At 36.4% G+C, this 23675-nt stretch overlaps 1 protein-coding gene across 2 annotated transcripts in view; it reads right to left on the bottom strand.

The window, feature by feature from the left end:
- LOC121428594 (1-aminocyclopropane-1-carboxylate synthase-like protein 1) overlaps positions 1-20878 on the bottom strand; it is a 34251-nt gene extending 13373 nt beyond the window's left edge. Inside the window, exon 1 of one of the 2 annotated variants that reach the window (XM_041625349.1) lies at positions 20753-20878. In XM_041625349.1, coding sequence (XP_041481283.1) covers positions 20753-20863 — 111 coding nt within the window. In that variant the 5' untranslated portion in view covers positions 20864-20878. The remainder of the gene's footprint in view (positions 1-20752) is intronic. The other variant, XM_041625347.1, reaches the window with a different exon arrangement.
- Positions 20879-23675: the final 2797 nt, after the last annotated feature.

Below are 23675 nucleotides of genomic sequence, written 5' to 3'. Positions count from 1 at the left end.
CCATTCAGTTCATACACCATTTTGGTCTAATTGGACTAAGTGTTAATTGGGCGAAATAAAAGATGATTAGCCGGAGAGGTGATTGGACCAAATGGTTGTTAGACAAAATGTTGACGGACAGATTGGCGTCAGACTAAATGAATGTGGACCATGTGATGAGTGGACGAGTTAGAAATAGACAAGGAGACAATTTACCCTGAAAAGTATCACCCCAAATTGGCAGAATTTATAACAAACAGTGTTATTAAGTTCAAGTATATACCTAAAACCTGCTATACAAATAGCATTAAAATGTCAATAAAAATGTCTAAAGAAAAAGAATAAAACACGAGATATGATTTATGAATAATTATATATTCTAATACTACTTGAAGGCAGACTCCACTATTGAATTACAATAAGAGTGCATATAATTGTCATACTTATTATTCACAAACTATTTCTCATCCGCTTAGTGATGAAGATTCCATGGATCGATGTATCATCCCCTAAACTTTTCCGTCAATTAACATAATAATAATTTGATATATATCTACTGTAAAAATTAATATTCTATTGACAATTTGATGTTTATTTTCTCCAGATCACTGGAGGAAGCCTATTGATACACAGCAAAAACTGTGGTGTTAACCGGTGTACATAGAGGACCACACCAGTTATTCTACACCGGTTTTAAATTGGTGGTGTTAGTTTTACACCTATAGGTGTTATTACAACACGTATGGTTGTTACATTTACACTCTTTGGTTTATGTTCAATTTTTAGGGTGTTATTTTAACACCTCTGGGTGTGGTCCTCTATTAACACCAATTGGTGTCAGTTTTAACACCACAGTTTGTACAGTGTACAGTCATACCTTATGAATATATCACACTTCGTAGGATGATGAACTGTCAAATAATGTTGATGAATTATATACGATTTTTCTTATCAAGATGCAAAACTCGGACTCAGCAAGCAATCAGCTAATACCATCTGCATCTATAAATGAGATCTCATTAGATTCTAGTAAGATTATCTTATGATTGCGTTCTATAAAAACTAGTTGTTGCTTTTCTAATGACACCGATAAACCAAAAAAGAATACAGAATCCAACAGTGTGGAGCAAAATGCGAAATAACCCTTCCCACTGTTGAAATGCTGAAATTGAGCATATTCACATAGTTGACCATGTGGACACGCTGTGAACAGTCACACTGTCAAGGTGTTCACAGTGTGAAAATATCTTTATACTGTTGAAGTGGTTACACTTCGTAATGCCAAAGGTTCGTAATTCCGAAAGACGTAAATTGCCTATACCTCGATGTTCGTTAATCCGAAAACGCAAAAGGGTTCGTTAATCCGAACATTTGTGGCGTTATTCCGAAGGTTCGATAATGCGAAAACGAAATAAGGTTCGATGTTCCAAAGGTTTGTTAATCCGAAAACGAAATAAGGTTCGTTGTTCTGAAGGTTCGTTAGTCCGAAAACGAAATAAGGTTAGTTAATCATATAGTTTTCGGACTAACGAACCTTCGGAAATACGAACCTTCGGAAAAACGAACCTTCGGAATAACGAACCTTCGGAAATCCGAACCTTCGGAAAACGAAGCTTTGGAATTACGAATGTATGCGGTTTAGGTTGAGCATTTTAACAGTGTGAATCACATATTCACATATCATGTGAGCACGCTGTGAACAGTCACACTGTCGAGGTGTCCACAGTGAGAAACATCTCCACACTGTTGAATGTGAATAAAATGTTCACATACTGAGTAGTCCACACTGTGAACACACTGTGAACACACTGTGTGACACTGTGTTCTCATTCCAGCAGGGATACCCCCAAACCAGTGTGACCTCCCAAACTACTCTGTGTTATGATTAAAAAAATGCTCACCATGTTCATTGGTTGACTTCAAGTCCGGTGTTGGCCTTGGTGTTGAAATTTGGATCGCTTTCCCTAGCTCCAATACTTATTTTGTAAAACTGATTCAGATCACATTATTGCACATCTCAACAACTAGTGAGTGACTTTTCGGGACCATCTTCATTCTATGTTTGGTGTTATTATCGTGTAAAAATTGACCTAACACCAACACCAAAAGGTCAACACTGAACTTGAAATCACCCATTGTGCTTATGTTCCAATAGTGAGTAAGTATTAAAGACAATGAATATCTTTAAAGAAGTTATGTTTTACTTTGATTCAGTTAAAGGATTCACATGACCACAGCGAAAGTTCACATGGTAAAATTATTTACATCATAAATAAATAAGATGACTTAGATAGAGTGAAAAAGAGATAATATAATTACAAAACAAAAATATCAATAAAATTATCAATTGAAGAATTTTGTTTGGTACAAATTTTTATATACAGTCGATGCTAAGTACCAGAACAGTAATGGCTACCAAATTAACCCTCGTGGATTCCACATTGACTTAAGTATTATCTGATCTCGTTAGTATCCTGATTAACGGGCTTCTTCGATTTTCTTGATATTTTTTCAATATTTGGGAGATATTAAATTAAACTCTAAACAAAATTCGAAAAATCACGTCGTACTAAAATATCGCTGGTCATACTGATCAATTGTTCGCATCAATCAGTAATTTACTATCTAAAGAAAGAAATATATATACATAGGCATACAATGTGTATACAAGATGTATATTTCATTTTAGGATATATATGTGTTTCTTTCTTTAGATTGATAATAAGTCAATAAATTGATAATATTAACCCTGGTTGGCGAAATATTTTTTTTTTCGTTAACTTCTTTTGATTTATTACTTTTTATTGTGGTTAAGTTGAGAGATGTAGAGATAATGGACCTATAGTGAAGTTAAAGCTTCACTTATTTTCAAATATCAAATTGTACCTTGTCATAAAATACAGCGACTGAATTGAGAAAAACAATGCACTGTATGATTCCTTCATACTATTACCTTTACTCTTAGATAGAGATTTATTACCACAAGGAAGTGTATCTTTCCAGTATTGGGCTAACATTGCTGAAAGATTGCTAGACCTCTCCTCGATATCCTTCCCCGGCATGTCATCTACAATCAAATCTACTGTAAATTTGGTTCGCCCGACATTGTTTTGACTCCAACATGTGTAAAGACCGCTCATGTTTTTAGTAACGTATGAAATAAGGAGAGAATTATGAGGGAGCATAGAAACCCCATATGGTAAGGTGTCCCTACTAGAGGATGGTTCCCGCCCTAGAAACGTAACCGACCAGTACGTCTTATCGGATGTAAAGATAGGGCAAGGTAGCTCAATCATTTTGTCACCCACAAATGAAAGTAGAGTTTGGTATGGTAAAGAGCAGAGCTGTGGTCGACAGATGAATGTGTCCTCGGCAATCAGATCAGCCAAAGAAGAGTTGAAGTACATCGCTGGTTTGAGACACTTAATAGGCATTCTGGGTCCCACGGTTGGACGTAGGGCCAAAAGAGTTTTGACGAAGTCACAATCACATGACCAAGGATTATTTTGTAAGAACATTGTGATCGGCTTCAAAGGGAAGGTCCGATAGCCAAAATTAATTGTTGCGAGTTGGTTGCCCTCAAGATAAAGATCCATCAAGTATGTCTGATGCTGTAAGGAGCCCAACTCAAAGAACAGAATATGATTGTAACTTAAATATAGCTTCCTGAACTGCTGATGGTTGTCAAATGAATCGACTGATATGCTTTTTATTCTATTGTGGGACAGAACGAGGGTGTATGCCAAGCTATTATTTGGTATGCAATATTTGGGGACTGAAGTGAATGTGTTGTTGGACAAATCAAGCAGCAACAAAGTCTTTGTCAGCAACTTATGACAGTGATTCCCAAGACTTAATGAAGACAGGTTCAACATCTCTAGCTTTGAGAAGTCTAATGTTTTGTTTTCATGCATACTCATATTTCCCCCGAAGTACTCTCGAAAAGCCAAATTTTCATGAAGATCCAGGTTTTGTAGCGTTGGAATATTTTGCACTAATTCTATTGTCATATTTGAATATGGTATGGAGGAAAAGAACAGGGCCCGTAGACCATGTATTACCGAGAATTCTTGATCCGAAATGCGTATTAAAGGATTTCCACTTAAGTGAAGATATCTTAGCTCTTCGATGTATGAAAACACCCCAGAAGGAAGGTAGGCAAGAAGATTTCTTTCTAGATTCATTATCACAACAAACTTGAGACCGAGGAAGGCAAAAGGATATATATCAACTATATGGTTATCATCTAATTCAAGAAATGTGAGTAAGGATGCTAATCTAAAGGTGAAATCGGGTATTGAAACAATCTGATTCTTATTTAGGTAAAGTCCAGTCAAAGTCGGTAAAATCTTAACCTGATTGAAATCTGTCAGATTACTGTTGCGTGCAAAAATATTGTTGCCTGCCAACAACGATAGATTTGAAGCGCCGATTGCATTATTGTTAATGTTTATATGAAGTGCTGAAGTGGCAATAATTTCACTTATCCTATTGTCTTCAATATTCAGATGAATTATTTTTCTATCATTAAAGAGGAAGGTGAGGTCTAAGTGGGTTAGTTGATTATGACTTATGTCAAGCCTTTGGACAGACCGCAAGTTGGGTGTATTAAATTCGACGATGTTGTTAAAAGCTAAATCCAACCTCTTGAGATTGAATGAGCTTGAGAAATCTTGTGAGTTGATTGTTTTTAGTCTGTTGTGACTTATATTCAACTTCTCAAGTGAAGTAATGGCATCAAGAAAGCTTAGGCTAGAAATTCTATTTTTGGCGAGGTTCAAAGTGGCAAGACTTGGTAAGGATACAAAGGTGAAGTCTTCTATGGTGTGAAGCGTATTTCCTGATAAATCTAGCTCAACTAGAGTCGGCAAAGCTGAAAAGTTGGAGAGTTTTGAAATGGCGTTGTTTTTCAGGGACAGAAAAAACAGCTTATGTGAATTGATCAGGTAGTCATCATTCCATGTTGTTAAAGTATTCGAATCCAGATAAAGCCACTTCAAATTCGGCAAATTTCCTAAATTTGTTATATTCTTTATCAGGTTTAAACGTAAGTTGATGAACTGTATATGTTGATGACCAATTGTAGGAAATTCAACATCGGTAATCATGTTGTCTTTAGCATATAGCGCATATAAATTTGGTGTAAACAGAGCTGAAATGTTTCGCAAATTATTTCCATCAACATTGAGAACGATCATATTTGAAGCATTTCTACCATAAAATGTGCCTAATGTTACTAGGTTGTTAGAGGATAGAATAAAACTTTTTGGTATACTAAACGAATCAATGTTTAGCAACTTAGATATATCATTGCCGCGTAATTCAATACTCTCTATATTTGGAGTGTTAGTAAATGCTGCCTTACCTACAAATTTTATCCGGTTGTATTGTAACCAAATGAACTTGATATGTTGCATATTGCAAAATGGAGATACATCTACAATTCTGTTATACCTAAGTTTGATAATTTCTAAGTTAGGTGTGTGAGTGAATACATTGTTACTGATGCTTCTAATGTAGTTGTATTGTAGTGAGAGTATCTTCAGCTCGTCCATCCTTTGGATTTTATCAAGGTATTCAACATTGTTGAAAGAAATTTCCAGGTCTGTTACAGCTCTCGGATGCTCAAAGATCGGTGTGGAAAGATCCTTGATGGCATTTCCATTCAAATTTAGATAGGAGACTTTAAAGGGAATTATGGGAAGATTCTTAAGGTTGTTGTATGCCAGATCAAGTGTTGAAATGTGCATTTCTGGTGTACTATGAAGCGTTTGTTGATGCCATTCTACCAGAGAATTCCGACTGATGGATATTACCTGGATGAATGGTAATGAACCAAGGTATGGGACATTCCGGAGAAAGTTGGAGTCAAGATCTATGAACGCAAGTTCTGTTGCATTATCAAAGACTTGCCTCTCGATGAAGCGCAGCTGGTTGTTTGACAGTAAAAGCATACCCAACTCCCGTTGGCATGAGAATGATTCTCTCCTTAGTGTCGTGAGGAAGTTTCTCCGTAAGTTAAGGACACCGGTGTTGCATGGTAGTCCCTGTGGAATACTATCAAGATCAAGGCCTGTGCATGCTACATTGATCAGAGAACCCCGCCTTTCGCAGTCGCATCCCTTCAAACATAGTGCACTGCAGGTTCTTCCAAGCACGAATAGTAGAAACAATGAGAAAATCATTTTCATTCCACAAGTGCATTCATCACTCAAAAGAGAAAGATAAAACAAATCAGCCAATGGACCCTATTTTGACAGTGATCTCTGGTGAATACAAATATATTTTAGATTAAATACTCTGTTCCACAGCCGTTCATTCATAAGTCAAGATCAAGGTAATTGATATCTTTTGGTATTAAGTTCATAGTAATCTCGCACATAATCAACGTCTGCTCGGTGATAATACATTTGAATAGGCCTACTGAGAGAGTTACTTTAATACACTCTTAACATTGTCTAACCCAGCAGAGCATCCTGACAGAATATTATATCCGGACCATATACGTGCAATCTTATACTTTGTATTTTCAGTAACGAGATTCAGAATTTCGTGGTATTCAGTGGTGCTGTAAGGGTTTATTTATGTCTATTAAAAGCAGATTAGAAGCAGACATGCCAGAGGCGGCAGAACGTCCGACCCTGATGTTCCGCCGTCTCTGATTAGAAGAATTAGACACCCGAGGCATTGTTTTTCTTTATTTCTTTCTTACTGATTTCATTAGTTAATCAGATGAAATACAAATATTACAATATACATGTTCAGTGAAAGTGACCTTCGACCTGATATTCACGCTACGACTGAAGTTGGAAAGTCCGAAGAGCAATTAAAACTTAAATGAAATGATTCATAGAGGAATATTCATTGCTGTATATTTAATTCAGAATGCACACACCATTGTATATAAACTCTAAAATGCATGATCGTGAGATGTATAGAGTTAATGGTACTTGCAATTCTGAATGTTTTTTTTTTTATCTTAGTACTTGCAGGTTGAAGATTTTTCATACAGATTCTCTACAGTATTCTTTAAATCTGATATTAGTGATTTGATAATTTTGCTATTTTAAAAGCGAATTTTAGGATTTTGGTTGACCTTTGGGGCCAAAAGTATATCCTTTCTAAAGTATTTTAGTCGTTTATACCCTCGCAAATTGGACCGTAACTACTCAGTTTTCCTAGCAAAATATGTACCCTTTTTCATTATTTTAGTGTTTTTGACACCCTGATTACGTTACATATATACGTAGCGTGTCCTATCTTGAAAAAATATCCTTTTTACGTTTTTTTTTTTTGGGGGGGGGGCACGCATGGTATCCACTCGTCAATGGAAGTGCCCCTCGGGGGTTTAACCCCTAAAAAAAATCTACTGAATGATACCTACAGACTGTAGTGTAATATTGGATTGCCTTCCTTGTGTAAAGGGCACACGAACCAGCAGCCCCACAGGCACCACCTAAATTCCCGAACTACCAACTGGGCTCTGTAACACAAAGGTTTGCAATGGATTGCAAATATGAAAGAACCGCACTGATTGGATTTCACAGTACAGTATTTCTAATGGCGCTGTCACACCTTGGCGTTTTAGACAGCGTATGCCCGACGTATGAGGAATTTGGCGAATACGCTGGCGTACGTCGAATACGTTACGGGTAAGTTTTGCATACGTAAAGAGTACGCTAAAACACGCCGGTATACGTCGTCATACGGCAAGGTCGTCGAAAAATTTTGTGCAAGCACAAAAATTTTGTGCAAGCACAACATTTTTCGACGACCTTGCCGTATGGCTCATACGTCGCGCATACGCGGGCCATAAGTTGTAGGCAAGTTACGCGATCGATCGTTGATACACGTTGACACACGTTACTCGTAAGTTACTCATAAGTCGATGTACGTCGAGATAATGTCCAGCGTACCCTAAAACTTCTAACCTATGAGTAACGTGCTTTGAACGTATGTGTAACTTAACTCCAACGTATATTGACGTATGAAGACGTGCTCCGGACGACCACAAAACTTACTGAACGTGTTTATAACTTACAGCTACCGTATAATGGCGTATTGACAACGTTTATATGAATTGGTATATAAAGGTGGGGTTCACAGGAGGAACCCATCAGAACTCATGAAGACTTCATGGTGAACAGATGCCCATGCCATTCGAGAGACACGTGTTCGTCAGCGATACGCTGCCGCGCGCTATGCGTAAGTTAGGCTATCGTAGGGCATAAGTTGTGTACGCCAGCAATACGCTAAGCATTCGTTGGAATACGTTACTTATAAGTTAACGAAGCGTTCGATATAAGTTACTAATACGTTATGTATACGTCCAACTCGTTATGAATACGCTAAGTATACGCCCAGAGTTGAAAAAAAAAATCAAAGTTCAGCGTATGCCGACGTTTTAGAGAAATTTTGATACGTCGGGCATACGCTGTCTAAAACGCCAAGGTGTGACAGCAACCAAATTCGCGTGTAACATTGACGTTTCAGTTTATTTCCATAATTCATACATGCTTGACATGAGTATAACATAATTATCTTGAGTTGAAATAAATGGTTCTTGAGACAGAAATTATACGCAGTAACAATTTAAATCAGTGAAAAATGGAGGAGCCTAAGTTGAAAGCAGAGCTTGTGAGTTATAGGCCCCAATGGAAGAATGAGATAAGATATAAGGCTATATGGTTATCAAAAATAACAAGGTAAAAAGAAAAGCAAAGGTGTATACAGGTATAGTGAACCAATTGGTTTAATCACATCTGTAGCACGCCCTGGAAGGAAAGTAAGGGGATATGGTGTTAAAATAGAGCTGCTAAAGGGTTAGATATTTACTGCTGCCTGAACTGCATAATCATTCAGAAAAGTATGTTCAAGTTTACGTTTGAATATAAACAAATGAATTGGAGTCTGAAATGTCTTTGGATAGTCCGTTCCAGTACTTCGGTCCTGAGAAATCGTTTTCTGAGCAAAGTTTGTTCGAGTCAGTGGTAAATGATAAAATGTACTTTGTCGAGTCGCATATGAATGAATTACATTTCTTTTAACAAATAATATGGTGACAAGTGATGATAATTCATTTGTGGATAGCTGGAACATAAAAATTCCTAATATATCTACATAAGTCTGAGATTTTGAGAAGTTGATTTCCATGAAAGTAACTACTTGTATGTGAAAGGAAACCAGCATTATTTATGTTTCTAACCGCACGTTTTTGAATGACAAACAACCTATGTAGATGAGTCTTACTGCTATTACCCCAAGCAAGAATACCGTAATTGAGATAGGGCAAAATCACAGTATTGTAGAGAGATAATAAAATGTGTTTCGGAAGATCATGTTTAAGTTTGTTTAAAATGCCTGTGTTTCTAGACGTTAATGTACAAAGATAATTAATATGTGATTTCCACGATAGTTTGCTATCGATATTAACTCCAAGAAATTTTGTGAAATCGACTTTGATTAAATTTGTGTTAGCAATCAATATATTACGGGATAAAGATTTGATAGTATTACTGAACAACATATAATGAGTTTTGTTAAAATTTAAAGATAGCTTATTTGCATTAACCCAGGCTTGGACCATTTTCAATTCCTCGTTCAGGATTTCAAGGAGGCTGGTGGGGTTACGGTGGGAGAAAAATATATATATTACAATCGTCTGCAAAAAGAATAAACGACAAATTATCAGATGAATGTTGAAAATCATTAATATACATTATAAACAATAGGGGGCCTAACAAGGAACCTTGTGGAACACCACATGATACTAATCTCGGGTAAGAGACCTGTCCATTAATACTAACGAATTTTTTTTCTGTCGGAAAGATAATTTCCAAACCACTCCAAGGCCTTACCTCGAATCCCATAATGGGATATTCATGCAGTAAAATAATGTGATTGATAGTATCAAAGGCCTTGGAGAAGTCAATGAGAATTTCAACAGTGTGAGACATGATATCTATGCCATGGGCTATCTTATCTAAGAAAACAAGTAATGCATGAGTTGTGGAGTGATTCTGTCTGAAGCCAAATTGATTATTAGATAAGATATTATGATATATTAAAAATTTCATTGTACGTGAATATACTAGTTTTCCGAGAGTTTTAGAGAGGGAGGTCAAAAGAGAAATAGGGCGATAATTACCAAGATGATCAGAGGCACCTTTCTTTAGTATTGGTATGACTTTGGCAATTTTCATTTTCTGTGGAACGATACCATTTGTAATGGATAGATTCAGGATATGTATCAGGTGTGCAATAACGTGTGATATGATCTCTTTTAATACACGATTTGTTATACCATCATACCCTGGGCTTTTATTTTGTTTTAGATTTTTAACAATATCGATAACTTCATGTTCTAAGATTGGGGTAAAGAATAAAGAATATGGATTCGGGGATTTTAAAAAGTATTTAAAGTCTATGTCAGTTGAGGGAATGTTATGGGCAAGATTAGGGCCAATGTTAACGAAATAGTTATTAAATTCCTCAACAATTTCGAGGGGATTTAGAATGTCATTGTCATTTATACAGAATTTTTTTATTTGGTTGGATATCTTTTTCTGTTTCAGAATATCGTTAATTGTTTTCCAGGTACTTTTAATGTCTTTATGTTTAATGAATTCTTTCGAATAAAAGTTCTTCTTAGCAAGCCTTAACGAAGATGTTAATATATTACGGTAAGAAGAATACTTGGATTTATTCAAAGAAGTAGGGTTGTTTTTATATTTATAAAATAGATTGTTTTTTGTATTGATGCACTTTAATAAAGCCTTGGATATCCATGGACGCCTTGGGCGTTTTTTATAATTTGAATTTTTTTTTCGAATTATTGGAATACAAGAGTTAAAGTGATGCATAATTATTTCTATGAATTGTTCGAATGCGATGTTAGTATCAGTGCAGTGATAGATTGCAGTCCAATCAACTGTATCGAGTTCATTTTTTAGACGGTTGATGCTGTATAGTGACAGATCACGTGACCCTATATTGTTTGTTTGTTTTAGGCTTTGGATTAAGAATAGGTATCACTGTAAAGATGGGGAAGTGGTCTGAGATATCACTAACTATAATTCCTGACTTGACAATTGAAGTTCCTCCAACAAAAACATTGTCAATCAATGTAGCTGATGTATCGGTTATCCTGGTAGATTTGGTAATCGCTGGAAAGAAATGTTTAGATAGCATTAAGTTAAGAAAGTCATGACTATCAGTGTTTTGGTCACATTGGAGTAAGTCAAAGTTAAAGTCCCCCATAATGATGCATGTTTTATTATTCAGTATTTGTGCTGATAATAATGACTGCAATGTTTCAATAAAATCTTTAGGATTTGTATTTGGGGGTCTATAGATTTCACCTATGAATATATTCTTTTTATTAGGAAAATGTAATTCGACAAAGATAGTTTCCATAGTATTTGATATAATGGTTAGTTCGTCACTTATTGTAAAGTCAAACCCGTCGGGAATATACATTCCCACACCGCCACCTCTTTTTTCATTTCTATTGTTAGAGACAAAGGTAAATCCTTCTATATTATAAAGCGAGGAGGGAGTGTGTTTGAGCCATGTTTCTGCAATGCCGATCACTGTCCACTGATATTTTAGTTGTTTAACAAATGCTTCTAATTGGTCGAAGTTTCGATTGAGACGCTGAATGTCATATTGCAATAGTGTTATATTTTCATCATTGTGTGTATCTAAACTGGAGAAAAAACATTTGCTCAGAAAAATAGAGTAATACCTTGGTCACATTTGCTCTACGGCGGCCGTACGGCGAGTCGAAAACAGCCGTTTTCACATTTTATGTACGAGCTACATTTATAATAGAGGTGGTTGTATAAAAAGGAATAAAACGGCTGTTTTCGACTCGCCGTACGGCTGCCGTAGAGTAAATGTGACCATGGTATAAGGGTTGTTACCCTCTCCGGTTGTTGATTCGAAATCGAGACAAAGTTTAGTCATTTGGGGGTTAGGACATGCTTCAGTTGACTGAAGGTTCTGGAAAGATTCAGAATTAGACAGCGAAAAATTTGTTGGCAAGGATCCGGCAGTTCTCTGAACAATAAGCCGGTGCGTAGTTCCTTTCTGCGCATGATCAAAAGATTCTACGCATGATCAGAAGGTCATTTGTACTAAAGTGACATGGCGCTTTAAAATCTAATGAGATAAGCACCAACTTTGATGTCTTGATTATTCATATATTCTTTTGAATTGTCGTTTTCATTTATATCCACAAAAAACAACAATGCTTCCACGAACGACTGGTATTTCACAGTTTGCAAAGTACATTGTGCAACATGCTAAGATATGCATTCAAAGTAGGAATGCAACAGATGCCTTCATTAAGTGTTCATTTGTGTGCTATTCTAGTCACCTGGTCTATTCAATTTCTTCATCCTGCTATGTAAGGCAAGCTTACGTGATATCTTGCTTTGAAATCTGCCTATCATGATGAAAGAAATGAAAGGTCATTTGACCAAAATTGTCCATGAAGTAACTACGAACTGGTCCATTCCTTGAGGGGATTACAAGCATTAAAGCACTATTCCGCCAAACAGTCCATTTACCTTCATCTGCTCTTGCGCAAATGGTAATGAGGAAATGGCTCTTATATTTACTTTACCCCTCGATTTATCTCCAGACTGTGATAATAATAGACTGATAATAATAAGTTAGGTGCCTAAATTGCCATCGTAATACGAGACATCGTGAGTCTTGTATTGTTGTATTACATCCTATAATTAATGAATTACCATGTTCGTCTATTGGTCCCGTTTGATATCAGTTCCTAAAAAGTGTAAATCGCCCCTATACTCTGCATTCATGGGTCATGCAATATGAAGAATTTGTTAACTCCCATTGTAAATTTACTACTTAAAAAAACAGAGTTGAGTCTTCCATTTTATTATCCTTAAACTATGCACAGCAAAAAGTAATTGACAAGTTATGAGATTTATTACTCTGAAATTTAATTAACGGGTAATATTGAGGTAAAAGAACTCTCTTTTTCATTTTGTCTTTCCCCAAAATCCTCTTTGTTTCTCCATCTCCCTTTCCTCTCAAAAACAAAGACAAAACATTATCATTACTTAAGAAAATAACGGCCATGCACCTGCCCCTCGTAGCACCGCATCTGCCATTTTTATACTAATCATGAGACTTGAGATTTGGGGTGCACTTTTCCACCCATAAACTAAAACAAAGTACTATTAATCTAAAAATTCATAAGTCAAAATATCCGAAGAGTTCAATGTCAATTTATTGTACTACTACTTATAATAGAAGAAAATATGTCTGGGAACAGTGATGAGCAAAATGTAACAGAGCAGCTGAAATATTATTCAAAAATAATTGATTAAGGCAAGACCCTGATAACAAAATCTAGTATGTACAATGACGTAGCGGGACGGAAAAAATTCTAGAGGGACACTTTACAAAATGTCTAAAGTTAGAACAAAGAGAAATAGTGATGATGATGATAATAATGATAATATTCACAATAACAATATTAATGATAATAATGATAACATAGAAACAAAATATGTAATATCAACGCCAAAGGGTGTCGAACTAACACCAACATGTTTAACACCGGTGTAAAATACGGTTCGGTGTAAAAATGGCAGAGGTAATAATGGCAGAGGTAAAATTGGCATGGGTAATAATGGCAGGGGAAGGAAGGGTGAAAATTGCAGAAGTAAAAATGACAGAGGTATATATTGCCAGTCTTAAAGCCCTGTGCAATAAATTGTCAAAAGCCCCCGCATGTACATAGATTAAATAAGAAGTGCATGTCACAGTTAGGATTTTCATCATATCATTATGTCTTCATTGGCCTAACAATACGAATTCGGAGGAGGTGTACCGTGAGGGCTTTTACAAAAGAATGAAATAAAAGGACATTTTTTCTTTCAATATTCAATAATGTTTTTTATAACATTCCTCTTCGTCTGGCTGGTTCTTTTGATCTAAAGCTTTGCCAGGTATAGCCTACCTATAAAAAGGGAGGAAGGGTAGATATGAGAGAGGTGGAGAGACAAAGGGGTTTTGGGGGCGGGGAAAAACATACAGAAAGCTTAGACGTTGAAATTGTCACGAACGATTGTGGTTACATATTTTGTCTGTACTATTCTTTTAAATATTTGAATGACAATAAACAAGCATTCCGAGGTTCGGCACTGAATTTGTAATTGATGAAAATTAATGACAATCTTGTCTTGTCTGGTAAACCAGGTTGGGGTCGATCGAGTGTCTGGTTCAGATTCTTTACCATTGCATCCAATATGACAAAGGAAAAAAAATTAACACGCCTTGATGATCATATCTCTTGGAAGCGAGTGTGCTGTTAAGCATTTTGTACACAAGCAGCACCCCCTGGAAATTAGGTTGGTATGGTAAAATGTAGAGATTTGACACTTTATCTTATGGTTAATATTTTTTTGTAACTTTTTTCTGACCTAAATGAAATTCATTTAGTTGGAACAAATCATTTTCCCCCTTCTGAACGAAGTTCCCTTTCATTTTGGAATGAAAACCTTTCTTGGCCTCTTAACAAACCAACATCCCATATCTCTTTCATTTTTGCCTCTGCCATTTTTAACTCCGCCATTTTTACACTGTTAGAAAATTTCTACTTGATTAAACAAAAAATCCTGCAGCAGAGTCTCGAGAACAACTATAAACTTACGGCATTGTATAATCTTACATCATGTACATGCATTTGTGAAAAATTACAGAAAATTGGTATTTGGTGTCTGTAACCTTATATATTTATTGTAATAAACCCGTTTTCCTTTTTTAATAGACCTGTTCTTTAAAATTGCAAAAATGACTGTAAAGAAAATCTCTCCTGGTATCATAATTTACAGAATAATTTGATTATTTCTTTCTGTAAAATCTTCTGTTTTTTCTAACAATGTACCTCCGTCATTTTTACCTCTGTAATTATCATATTATTACATCTTCCATTTTTACCTCTGCCATTATTGCCGGCCTCTGCCATTTTACCCTTGCCATTTTTACCTTTGCCATTTTTATCTCTGTCATTCTTACCTCTGCAATTTTCACCTCTGCCATTTTTACCTCTGCAATTTTACCTTTGCCATTTTACCTCTGCCATTTTTACTTGGCACCGTGGAATGCTTAATGTGTATATCTTTAGAACACTAATCAACAGGTGTAAACCTAACGTCGCATAATTTTCAATGTATCAATCCCTTGGTTTTACTTTTTAAAGTTTAATAATTAAAGTGAATTTACAATTGCCTTACCTCTTTGTTGTGATGTTCGTCGTACTCATTTTTCGTCACCATCAGCAATATATCCTTCAACTGGAAATCACCAGATAATAACTTTTCAACGCGCTTTGGAATGCCACCAGATGTCATTTTGCCTCCAGTAATGTACTTGATAATTATTTAGTTTACTACAAGCATGGAGGTAGAAATAGTCGCCGAGTCACTTAGACGCGGATTCGAAAACAGTAAGTTTTGAATGAACTATTGTAATGTGGGTCACATAGAGTGGCGTAACAGGCAGGGGGCAGGGGGGGCAAGTTGCCCCCCCCCCACCTCTGGCGGATTTCACCGGGAAAAAAAATAGGAAAAGGAAAGGGGAAAAAGAATGGAGGAAAAGGGAAAAGTGAAAAGAAAACGAAGATTTTTTTAATGGAAAAGGAAGGAAAGCGGGAAAGGGAACGAAAGAAAGAACAAACCATTCTGAAATAGGCCTATGCAATGCAATATCATGATGGGAAATAAATCAAAATATGACAAAATGGCAAGCAATAGCGCGAAATGAAGGTAGAATGGAATTAGTGTAAAGCTAATTTGGAAAACAAAGAAAAGGGACAAGAAAAAAATAATAACATGATCGGGCTGCCGAGGATATAGAAAATAAAGAGCGGGAAGAAAGATGGACTGCATACAACATTGTGCTATATAAGCTTCCTAAATTTTATGCAAATATACCGGGGCTACCCCAGACCCCACGCAGTATAGGGGCCCATCATCTATAACCTTTCAATGGCTCTATAACGCCTCCTGTAGGGACCCTTCCTATATTAAGCTTTACGTTCAAACACTGGCGTACAGACGGGAGGGGGGGGGCTCTTGGTTCCACACCCAAGAGGAAATATAAGAAATTATAGGAGACAAAGGGTAATAAAATGAATGGAAACAATAAAATGTGTTATTTGCTGAATATAATGGAGAAATCTATCACATAATTAGAATTTAATTTTAATAGGTTTTTTTCCCCCGCTCGCCTTGCTCGCTGGCGAATTTTTACAAATTTTCCCACATAGCTATGTTTTGCCCCCTCAAAATATTTGGTTCATTACGCAACTGAGTTGAATAAAATGGTTTGTGTAAAAGCTATATTCTGTATATACCCGTGATTTGGTTAGAAATAGCGGCAATCTGCGAGGTTTAAACTGCTTTGATATCAAGACGTTCCGGGGGCTCCGCCCCGAACCCCAACCGCATAGCACTGCCGTATATGAGTATGGAAGGGTTGGGCCATGGCCCCAAAAATTTCTACAACCAAGAACAAAAAAAAAGGACGAAAGAAAAGCAAAGAAAAAGTGTTGGATATGATCTTATTTGAATATAATATAAAAAAGTATCGCAAAGTTATATTCTCATGAAAAGGTGAATTTTTCTCGCTCGCTTAATTTACTCTCTCGTGACTTATATTAAGCAGCTTTTAAGCACATGTGCCATACTGGGCCCTCGTTTTTTTTTTTTTTTTTTTAACTTCACGCTACTGCCTCATAGAATCCTGTTCAAAGTTGCGTACAAACCACACAAAAAAGGAATGGAAAGAGAAAAGAGTGAAATATATTATTTTCTTGATATCATGTCAAAATCTATCACAAAATTGGATTTATGTCAATTTTTTTTTTCGCTCGCAACTGATTTTTTTTAAAGATAAATTCTGCCCGATTATTTGGCCTTCTCAAAATCGCCTTCTCATTACACCTTTACACCTGTTCATACGCACTATGAAATGACCGGGATTTTTTTTGCTCTTCCCCCTCCCCCTGGCCACCGACCCCTGTTATGCCGCTGGTCATATACTTATAGATTGAAATGAAATTAAAATGTTCTTTGATTATGTAGGCATGTATTAAATATTGACCGATACGAGTGGTGCAAAGTCCAGTAGATAAATGGATCTCATTTTTCTAATTTTCTTATTTCGCCGTGCACTGTTCTTATTTCATTATCACATTTCATATTTGCTTTCGCTTTGTCACCAGGGACCCGTTTCATAAAGAGTTACAACTGTTGTAACTCTGTCACTATGGCAACTACAATGGTAACCTTGATTTTGATTGGCTACTGAGCCATGTTACCATGGTAGTTGCTATAATGGCAAAGTTACAACAGTTGCAACTTTTTATGAAGCGGGCCCTAGGTTTTTATGTTGGTTTTTTTCAGGTAGAAATAGGATGGGTTCATGAGAGTGTAAACGTTTGCGAAGTAGGATGGGTTCATGAGAGTGTAAACGTTTGCTTAACAGGGATCGTTTGATGATTTACAATATGAAATGGAACTTGATCGTCTGTTTAATGCTCTTTGTTTCTTAATAATCTTTTAATTTGCCTAACTTCCGCTTGCACTTTTTGTTATTTAAATACCTCAAATTTGTGAGTTTGAGACAAATTTAATAAACGTGAAAAGAATAATGACCTACTCTGTAATGCTTCTGCTTCATACGCACCCTTGGATTTTTCATTAAAAAAATGAATTTAATTACAAAAAGATTTACAAATCTTCAACTTAAAGTTTTTTACTTCAAACAAGAGCTCCAAACGGATTACAGCAGTGTAAATATCACAATCAGGAGGTCATGTTTACGTTTTTGTACACGGTTTTGGTAAAAAAAAAAGTTGGTGCTAAAGTCTAAAGACCCCAACCCCGCCCCCCCCCCCGGCCTTCCCCGGCACCTGTATTAAAGGTCAATTCCACCCCAGGAAAACACTGACTTGAATAAATAGAGATAAATAGAGAAAAATCAAACTGACATAGTGCTGAAAATTTCATCAAAATCGGAAGTAAAATAAGAAAGTTACGACATTTTAAATTTTTGCTACTTTTTCACAAAACATTGATACGCACAACTAGGCGAGTCAGTCGATGATGTCCATCACTCACTATTTCTTTTGTTTTTTTATTGTTTGAATTATACAATATTTCATTTTTATAGATTTGACAATAAGAACAAACTTGACTGAACCATATAGTATTAAATAATGCTAATTCCACATGTTCAGGGAGGAATAAATCGTTGTATCACTTTACAATGAGGAGAAAATTAGAGTATTTCCTATAATAAAATACAAAAGAAATAGTGAGTGGATGACAACATAGTCTCCTCATTTGCATAATAACCAGGATGTGCATATAACTGTTTTGCATAATTGAGCGAAACTTTAAAATTACATAACTTTCTTATTTTGCATCCGATTTTGATGAAATTTTCATGCTTATTGGATTTTTCCCGTTTTAATCAAATCAACTTTTTGTTTGGGTGGACTTCAAGGGCGCCGGAAGCGGGGGGGGGGGCACTTGCCCCCCCCAAGAAATTTTTTGGGGGGCAAAGCTAGATTTTGCCCCCCCCCCATGTGCCCCCTAAAAGTAGAAAAATTATATATTTAAGGACAAAAGTAAACGATGAAGGCACTTTTCTGCCTAAGAATTGTCATTTCTTTTGTCAAAAATGAAAAAATTTCGCCCCTGACGGGGCAATTACACATCATAGTAAGCCTTGCTTCTTTGGACGAATATGTCCCTCTGTGAAACATACCTTTGATAAGCCCCCTTTCCATCTTATTACAGTGTGATAACGTTTTACCTTTTAATCAATGAATACATTTCAGACTAAAACCGAATCTCAAATTTAAAGTGGTTCACCAATGCAATGCTGGCTGTGTCGGCTAACAAACGCGCGGTCGCCCAGAAACGCTCAGACCGCGGGGTGGTGTTTCATCAATATTTTCGTCCGACAAGTTGTAAGATCTGACAACTTTCCTGTATTCTAATTGGTGGAGAAGCATTGTTACCATAGTAACTGTCGGATAAAACAGGACTTGTCGGATAAAACGTCCTACAAGCCCTTTCATGCAACGCTCCCCGACCCGATATCACCAACGCGCGTGAACGCTAGTTACTCGAGCAACATATATGGAATCTGAAAATAGCTGTAAAACCGAAAAGTTTAAAGAGTTATAGAGGATTGAGTAGTTGCTTATTGGATAAATGAGAAGATGCTAGCTTGAGTCGGCGAATGGAGTGCAGAGCAGGAGTACTCATCTATCAACTATAATCAAGCCTCTTCAAGTCTTCAACCTTTTCTGGTTTACTGTCTTTATCAGGACTACGCTCATTTGAACAAAAAATTACTCGACTATCAACTGTCTAATTTCTCCTATCAATTTCACTTTTTCCTCTATCCACTTTTTTCGAAAACTCCACATGGTGTACCGTCAACCACATCCGCTGTTGGAATGTAATTGTTTTCTTCTAAATAATGTTACATAATGTACATTATGAACTGCGGCCGTAGTTTGTTAGTTCATGAATATTTACAAATGAATATTTCCTGGAATTTGATATTCATCATTTCCTAGTTATGGTCACATTTCCCCCAGAAAATATGTAAAGAAAAAAAAAATTGAAGGGGTCATCCAAAAGTGTTTCCCAGCCATACAAAACATGCCAAAGGAAACTCATAAATCGAGTAATGATTTAAATTTTCAGAAAAGTTTTAAATTGTTAGACAATAATTAAGCAGGTCATATTACTTTTTCCTCCAGTTACAAAATATTAAACGTTTTGCCTATGCATGGATAATCAGGGACTCTCTCCAATGCTGAGGTCAGAAATTATTGAAATAGAATGGGGATTTAATAAGCGCTTATCGTCGTCTGCTACGTCAGAACAGTATGACATTTTGAATTTAAAAAGACATTCATTAGAATGTATTTTGTTTCTGTTGTTACGCTTCTTCTGCTTAATACACTCCTTGAAACTTATGATAATTGTGCTCTCTCGCGTCGTCCGTGTATGTAAATGAACATAAATAAATCTTTCTGAAAGGATATTGCATGAAAAGTGTAATTTCTGGTACTTTGAGTCAATATAAGCGTATTACGTAATCTAATTGATCAGACACGAAAACCACATTCCGAATTAAGCGATCGTTTTGCGCGTAGATTTCATAGGTTCTCATAAACTCTGAGTATAGTCTTTCGTCGTGAATTCTATGTTTAATTGTCAAGAAATTTATTTTTGAATTCTCTTAGATACGTAACTTTTAAACTCCATTTTTACACAAAGTCCTTACCGTGGGGGGGGCAGAGGGGGGGGGGGGGGTCCCACGCCCTCTCCCGCTTGATCGCTTCGGTAACTCACGCTGTCAAAAATATTGTGCCCCCTTCGGGATTTTGCCCCCAAAAAACTGAAAGTGTTCCGGCGCGCCTGGTGGACTTGTCCTTTAACAAACCTTAAATTACTTTCCCCCCCCCTCCCTTTGGAAAATCCTGGATCCGCCCCTAGACTTAACAGTATTTTTATAAACAAGTGCTTAAAATCTTTAACAACAAATTTCAATTGATTAATATCTAATCTTCTCTAGATTAAGCATTCTTGTTTTAAACCTTTTATACAGCTGCTGAAATGTTCATATATAACGTTGTATAAATATTAAACAACGCCTTAACTGTGTAAACCAAAGTTTTTGGCGCTTGAAATAATTTTCTTACCTTCTTGTTGGTATCTTCGTTGAACTCATCTTCCATTACTCTTAACATGGTGTCCTTTAATTGAAAATAATACGACCTTTCAGCGCGCTTGGAAATGACATTAGATGCCATCGTGGCTCCTCTAGAAATGAATGCCAGTAAAATAGTTTGCATTATACAGTTATATAGGTTCTTCTGATTAAATATATCTTATGACGGGGACAACTGAACTGAACGATTGAAGGCTGCTGAACAAATTTATGAACAATTAAGCTCTAAATCTTTGTCATTGACCCCAGCGACTGACGTCATTAATGATAAAGGCCAGTGCCAAAACGTCATTGCAAATCCATTGAATATAATGATTTTTTTCCCCTCATATTATGTTACTTTGTTCCCAACATTGTCCAGATTCTTTCATTATTTTTTAATCATATTTCATCATACCCTTATGTTTTGTTTTTCCGTTTTGTTTACTTCCCACTTTCACTACAATCATAAAAAATTACTCATGCATGACCCAATCGATCAATCTCATTTTTCACCAGGAGTTGCTTAATGAGTGTAGAAAACTACCTGCCAAATATCACATCTCAAAATAATTCTGTTCAAAAGTTACAGCAATTTGATTTAGGGGGACTTACTTTTTTCTGTGTGTATACATCAAAAGGTCTGCCATCGAGCCCAAGCTTTGATTTCCAGTGCGTTCTTTTTTTGCGTTATAAATGTTTGTTGAATTTGAAGTGAAAAAATAAATGCAACAAATGTGATGCAATCAACCAATCAATCGATGTTTATATTATAAACAGAGACGGTGGCACCACGGGGAGGGGAGGGGGGAGCAGAAGGATCAGGAAAATGGGGCAAAAGATGAATAAGATAAAAACCAATAATTCAGTGAAATAAAGATAAACAAAAGGAAGATGACTAACGATCGAGAAGTCTGTGTTGTGTAACCGTACAAAAAGCTGAAAATATCTCAATAATTCAATTGAGAAAAAAATATGACGACATCTTTACGCCTTCTCCCCCCCCCCCCTCCAGTCCATCAAAATACCCTGGCCCCGCCGCCCTGTATATGAGCCTACATCCATTAGCCTACCTGGGGGGGGGGGAACTGCCCCCCCCCCTGACGAGTCACAACAAATGCAAGGGACGCATCCCTACCCACCTGACGAGCCACAATTGGCCCACTCCATTGAACTTGAAGACCTTTTTTTTCTTGTCAATTTTTTTTCTGGTGCGAAATGTCCTTTACTTGAGGTTAGAGACCTATTTTTTTCTTGTCAATTTTTTTTCTGGTGCGAAATGTCCTTTACTTGAGGTTGAAGACCTTTTTTCTTGTCAAATTTTTTTCTGGTGCGAAATGTCCTTTACTTGAGGTTAAAGACCTTTTTATTTTTTTGTCAATTGTTTTTCTGGTGCGAAATATCCTTTACTTGAGGTCGAAGACCTTTTTTTCTTGTCATTTTTTTTCTGGTGCGACATGTCCTTTACTTGAGGTCGAAGACCTTTTTTTTCTTGTCATTTTTTTCTGGTGCGACATGTCCTTTACTTGAGGTTGAAGACCTTTTTTGGCGGGGCGCGGACGAATTTGCCTCCCCCCCCCTGGAAAATCATAGGTACGCCACTGCCTACCTTCACACTCCCTCCCTCCCTCCCCCTCTCTCTCTCTCCCTCTCTCTCGCTCAGATATATAATTCGGAGGTCCATTGGTCCAATGGAGCGTTGTGGCCCAGTGGATTAGTCTTCGGACTTTGAAACATAGGGTCGTGGGTTCGAATCCCAGCCATGGCGTAATTTCCTTACCGGTAGGAAGTAGTTCCTTATAAGAAGCTGTGTGCGCTATGAACGCCTAGCTTAGGTGGAAATGTGCGCAATATAAATATCCTATATTATATTATGGCATAAACTTTTTTTTAACAATTATTACAATACACCTCAATTTCATTTTATAACAGATTTAAGCACAATGTAAAATCTATATTTCATCAAACGTGACTCTCGTTGAATTTTAGATTATTTTTGTCTTTTTTCTTCTCTCACCCCCCCCCCCCTGCTTTAGATTCTCTCCTACCCTTTACACGTATGTTTGTTCTGGGGTTTGTCTTGGTGCAAGACGCAATTTATTTTTTATTTACTGAATATTCACTGAATTTGTTCTCCGCTTTTATTAATTGATCAAATACTATGTTATTAAGGCAGCTGTCTTGGCAAGATCTTCATGGGTTTTTTTTGTTTACAGCTATACCTAATTTCAATATTTTTACTATTTCAATATGCATGTACATAATATTGAATCGCTTTCTTTCATCTTGAATTGCAGTTTTTATCCAATGTGTTGTAAAATGTTTTTGATATTGGAATTAAAAGTTGAATTGAACTGAACATATAAAAAGGGTACTTTTGCTCCATAGTATACCAAACACCAATGAATCAGTTCAAGTCCGCAAAAGGCAAACGCAGTATTGAATGCATTATTGAAACAAAAAGAGAAAGACCGTCATGACTAACAAAGTCGGTAATATTACCAAAAAATAATAATAAGTTTGGTCGGATCTAAGGACGTGGAAACAATTTGGGAAAAATATAAACTTGTCTCTAAAATTCCTCATTCTGTTCACGATCACGGATACGACTTGAAGGCCAAATTTGTCATTTCCTATGCGACCTTCCAACTGGTTATTTGATATTTGGTCCAGCGGTCAACAGTTTCTAATCTAATCCAAAGGCGCCTTTTCCTTTCAGTTACCAAGCGCTGCGCACACTCTTCTCCATGTTTGGGCAACTATATAAAACAATATTAAACACATCAGATTGGTCATAGTCCATGCAATTCATTGTCCGTTATAGCAAAATGGTAATGGCAATGGTAATGGTTTAGCAAAATCAGGTGCAAAATTGACATACAAAACATACAATAAAAATATTTCCATTTTTCTTA

Source organism: Lytechinus variegatus, chromosome 15 (genome assembly GCF_018143015.1).
Source record: "Lytechinus variegatus isolate NC3 chromosome 15, Lvar_3.0, whole genome shotgun sequence".
Lineage (NCBI taxonomy): Eukaryota > Metazoa > Echinodermata > Echinoidea > Temnopleuroida > Toxopneustidae > Lytechinus > Lytechinus variegatus.
This window is presented reverse-complemented; position numbering and strand designations above follow the sequence as displayed.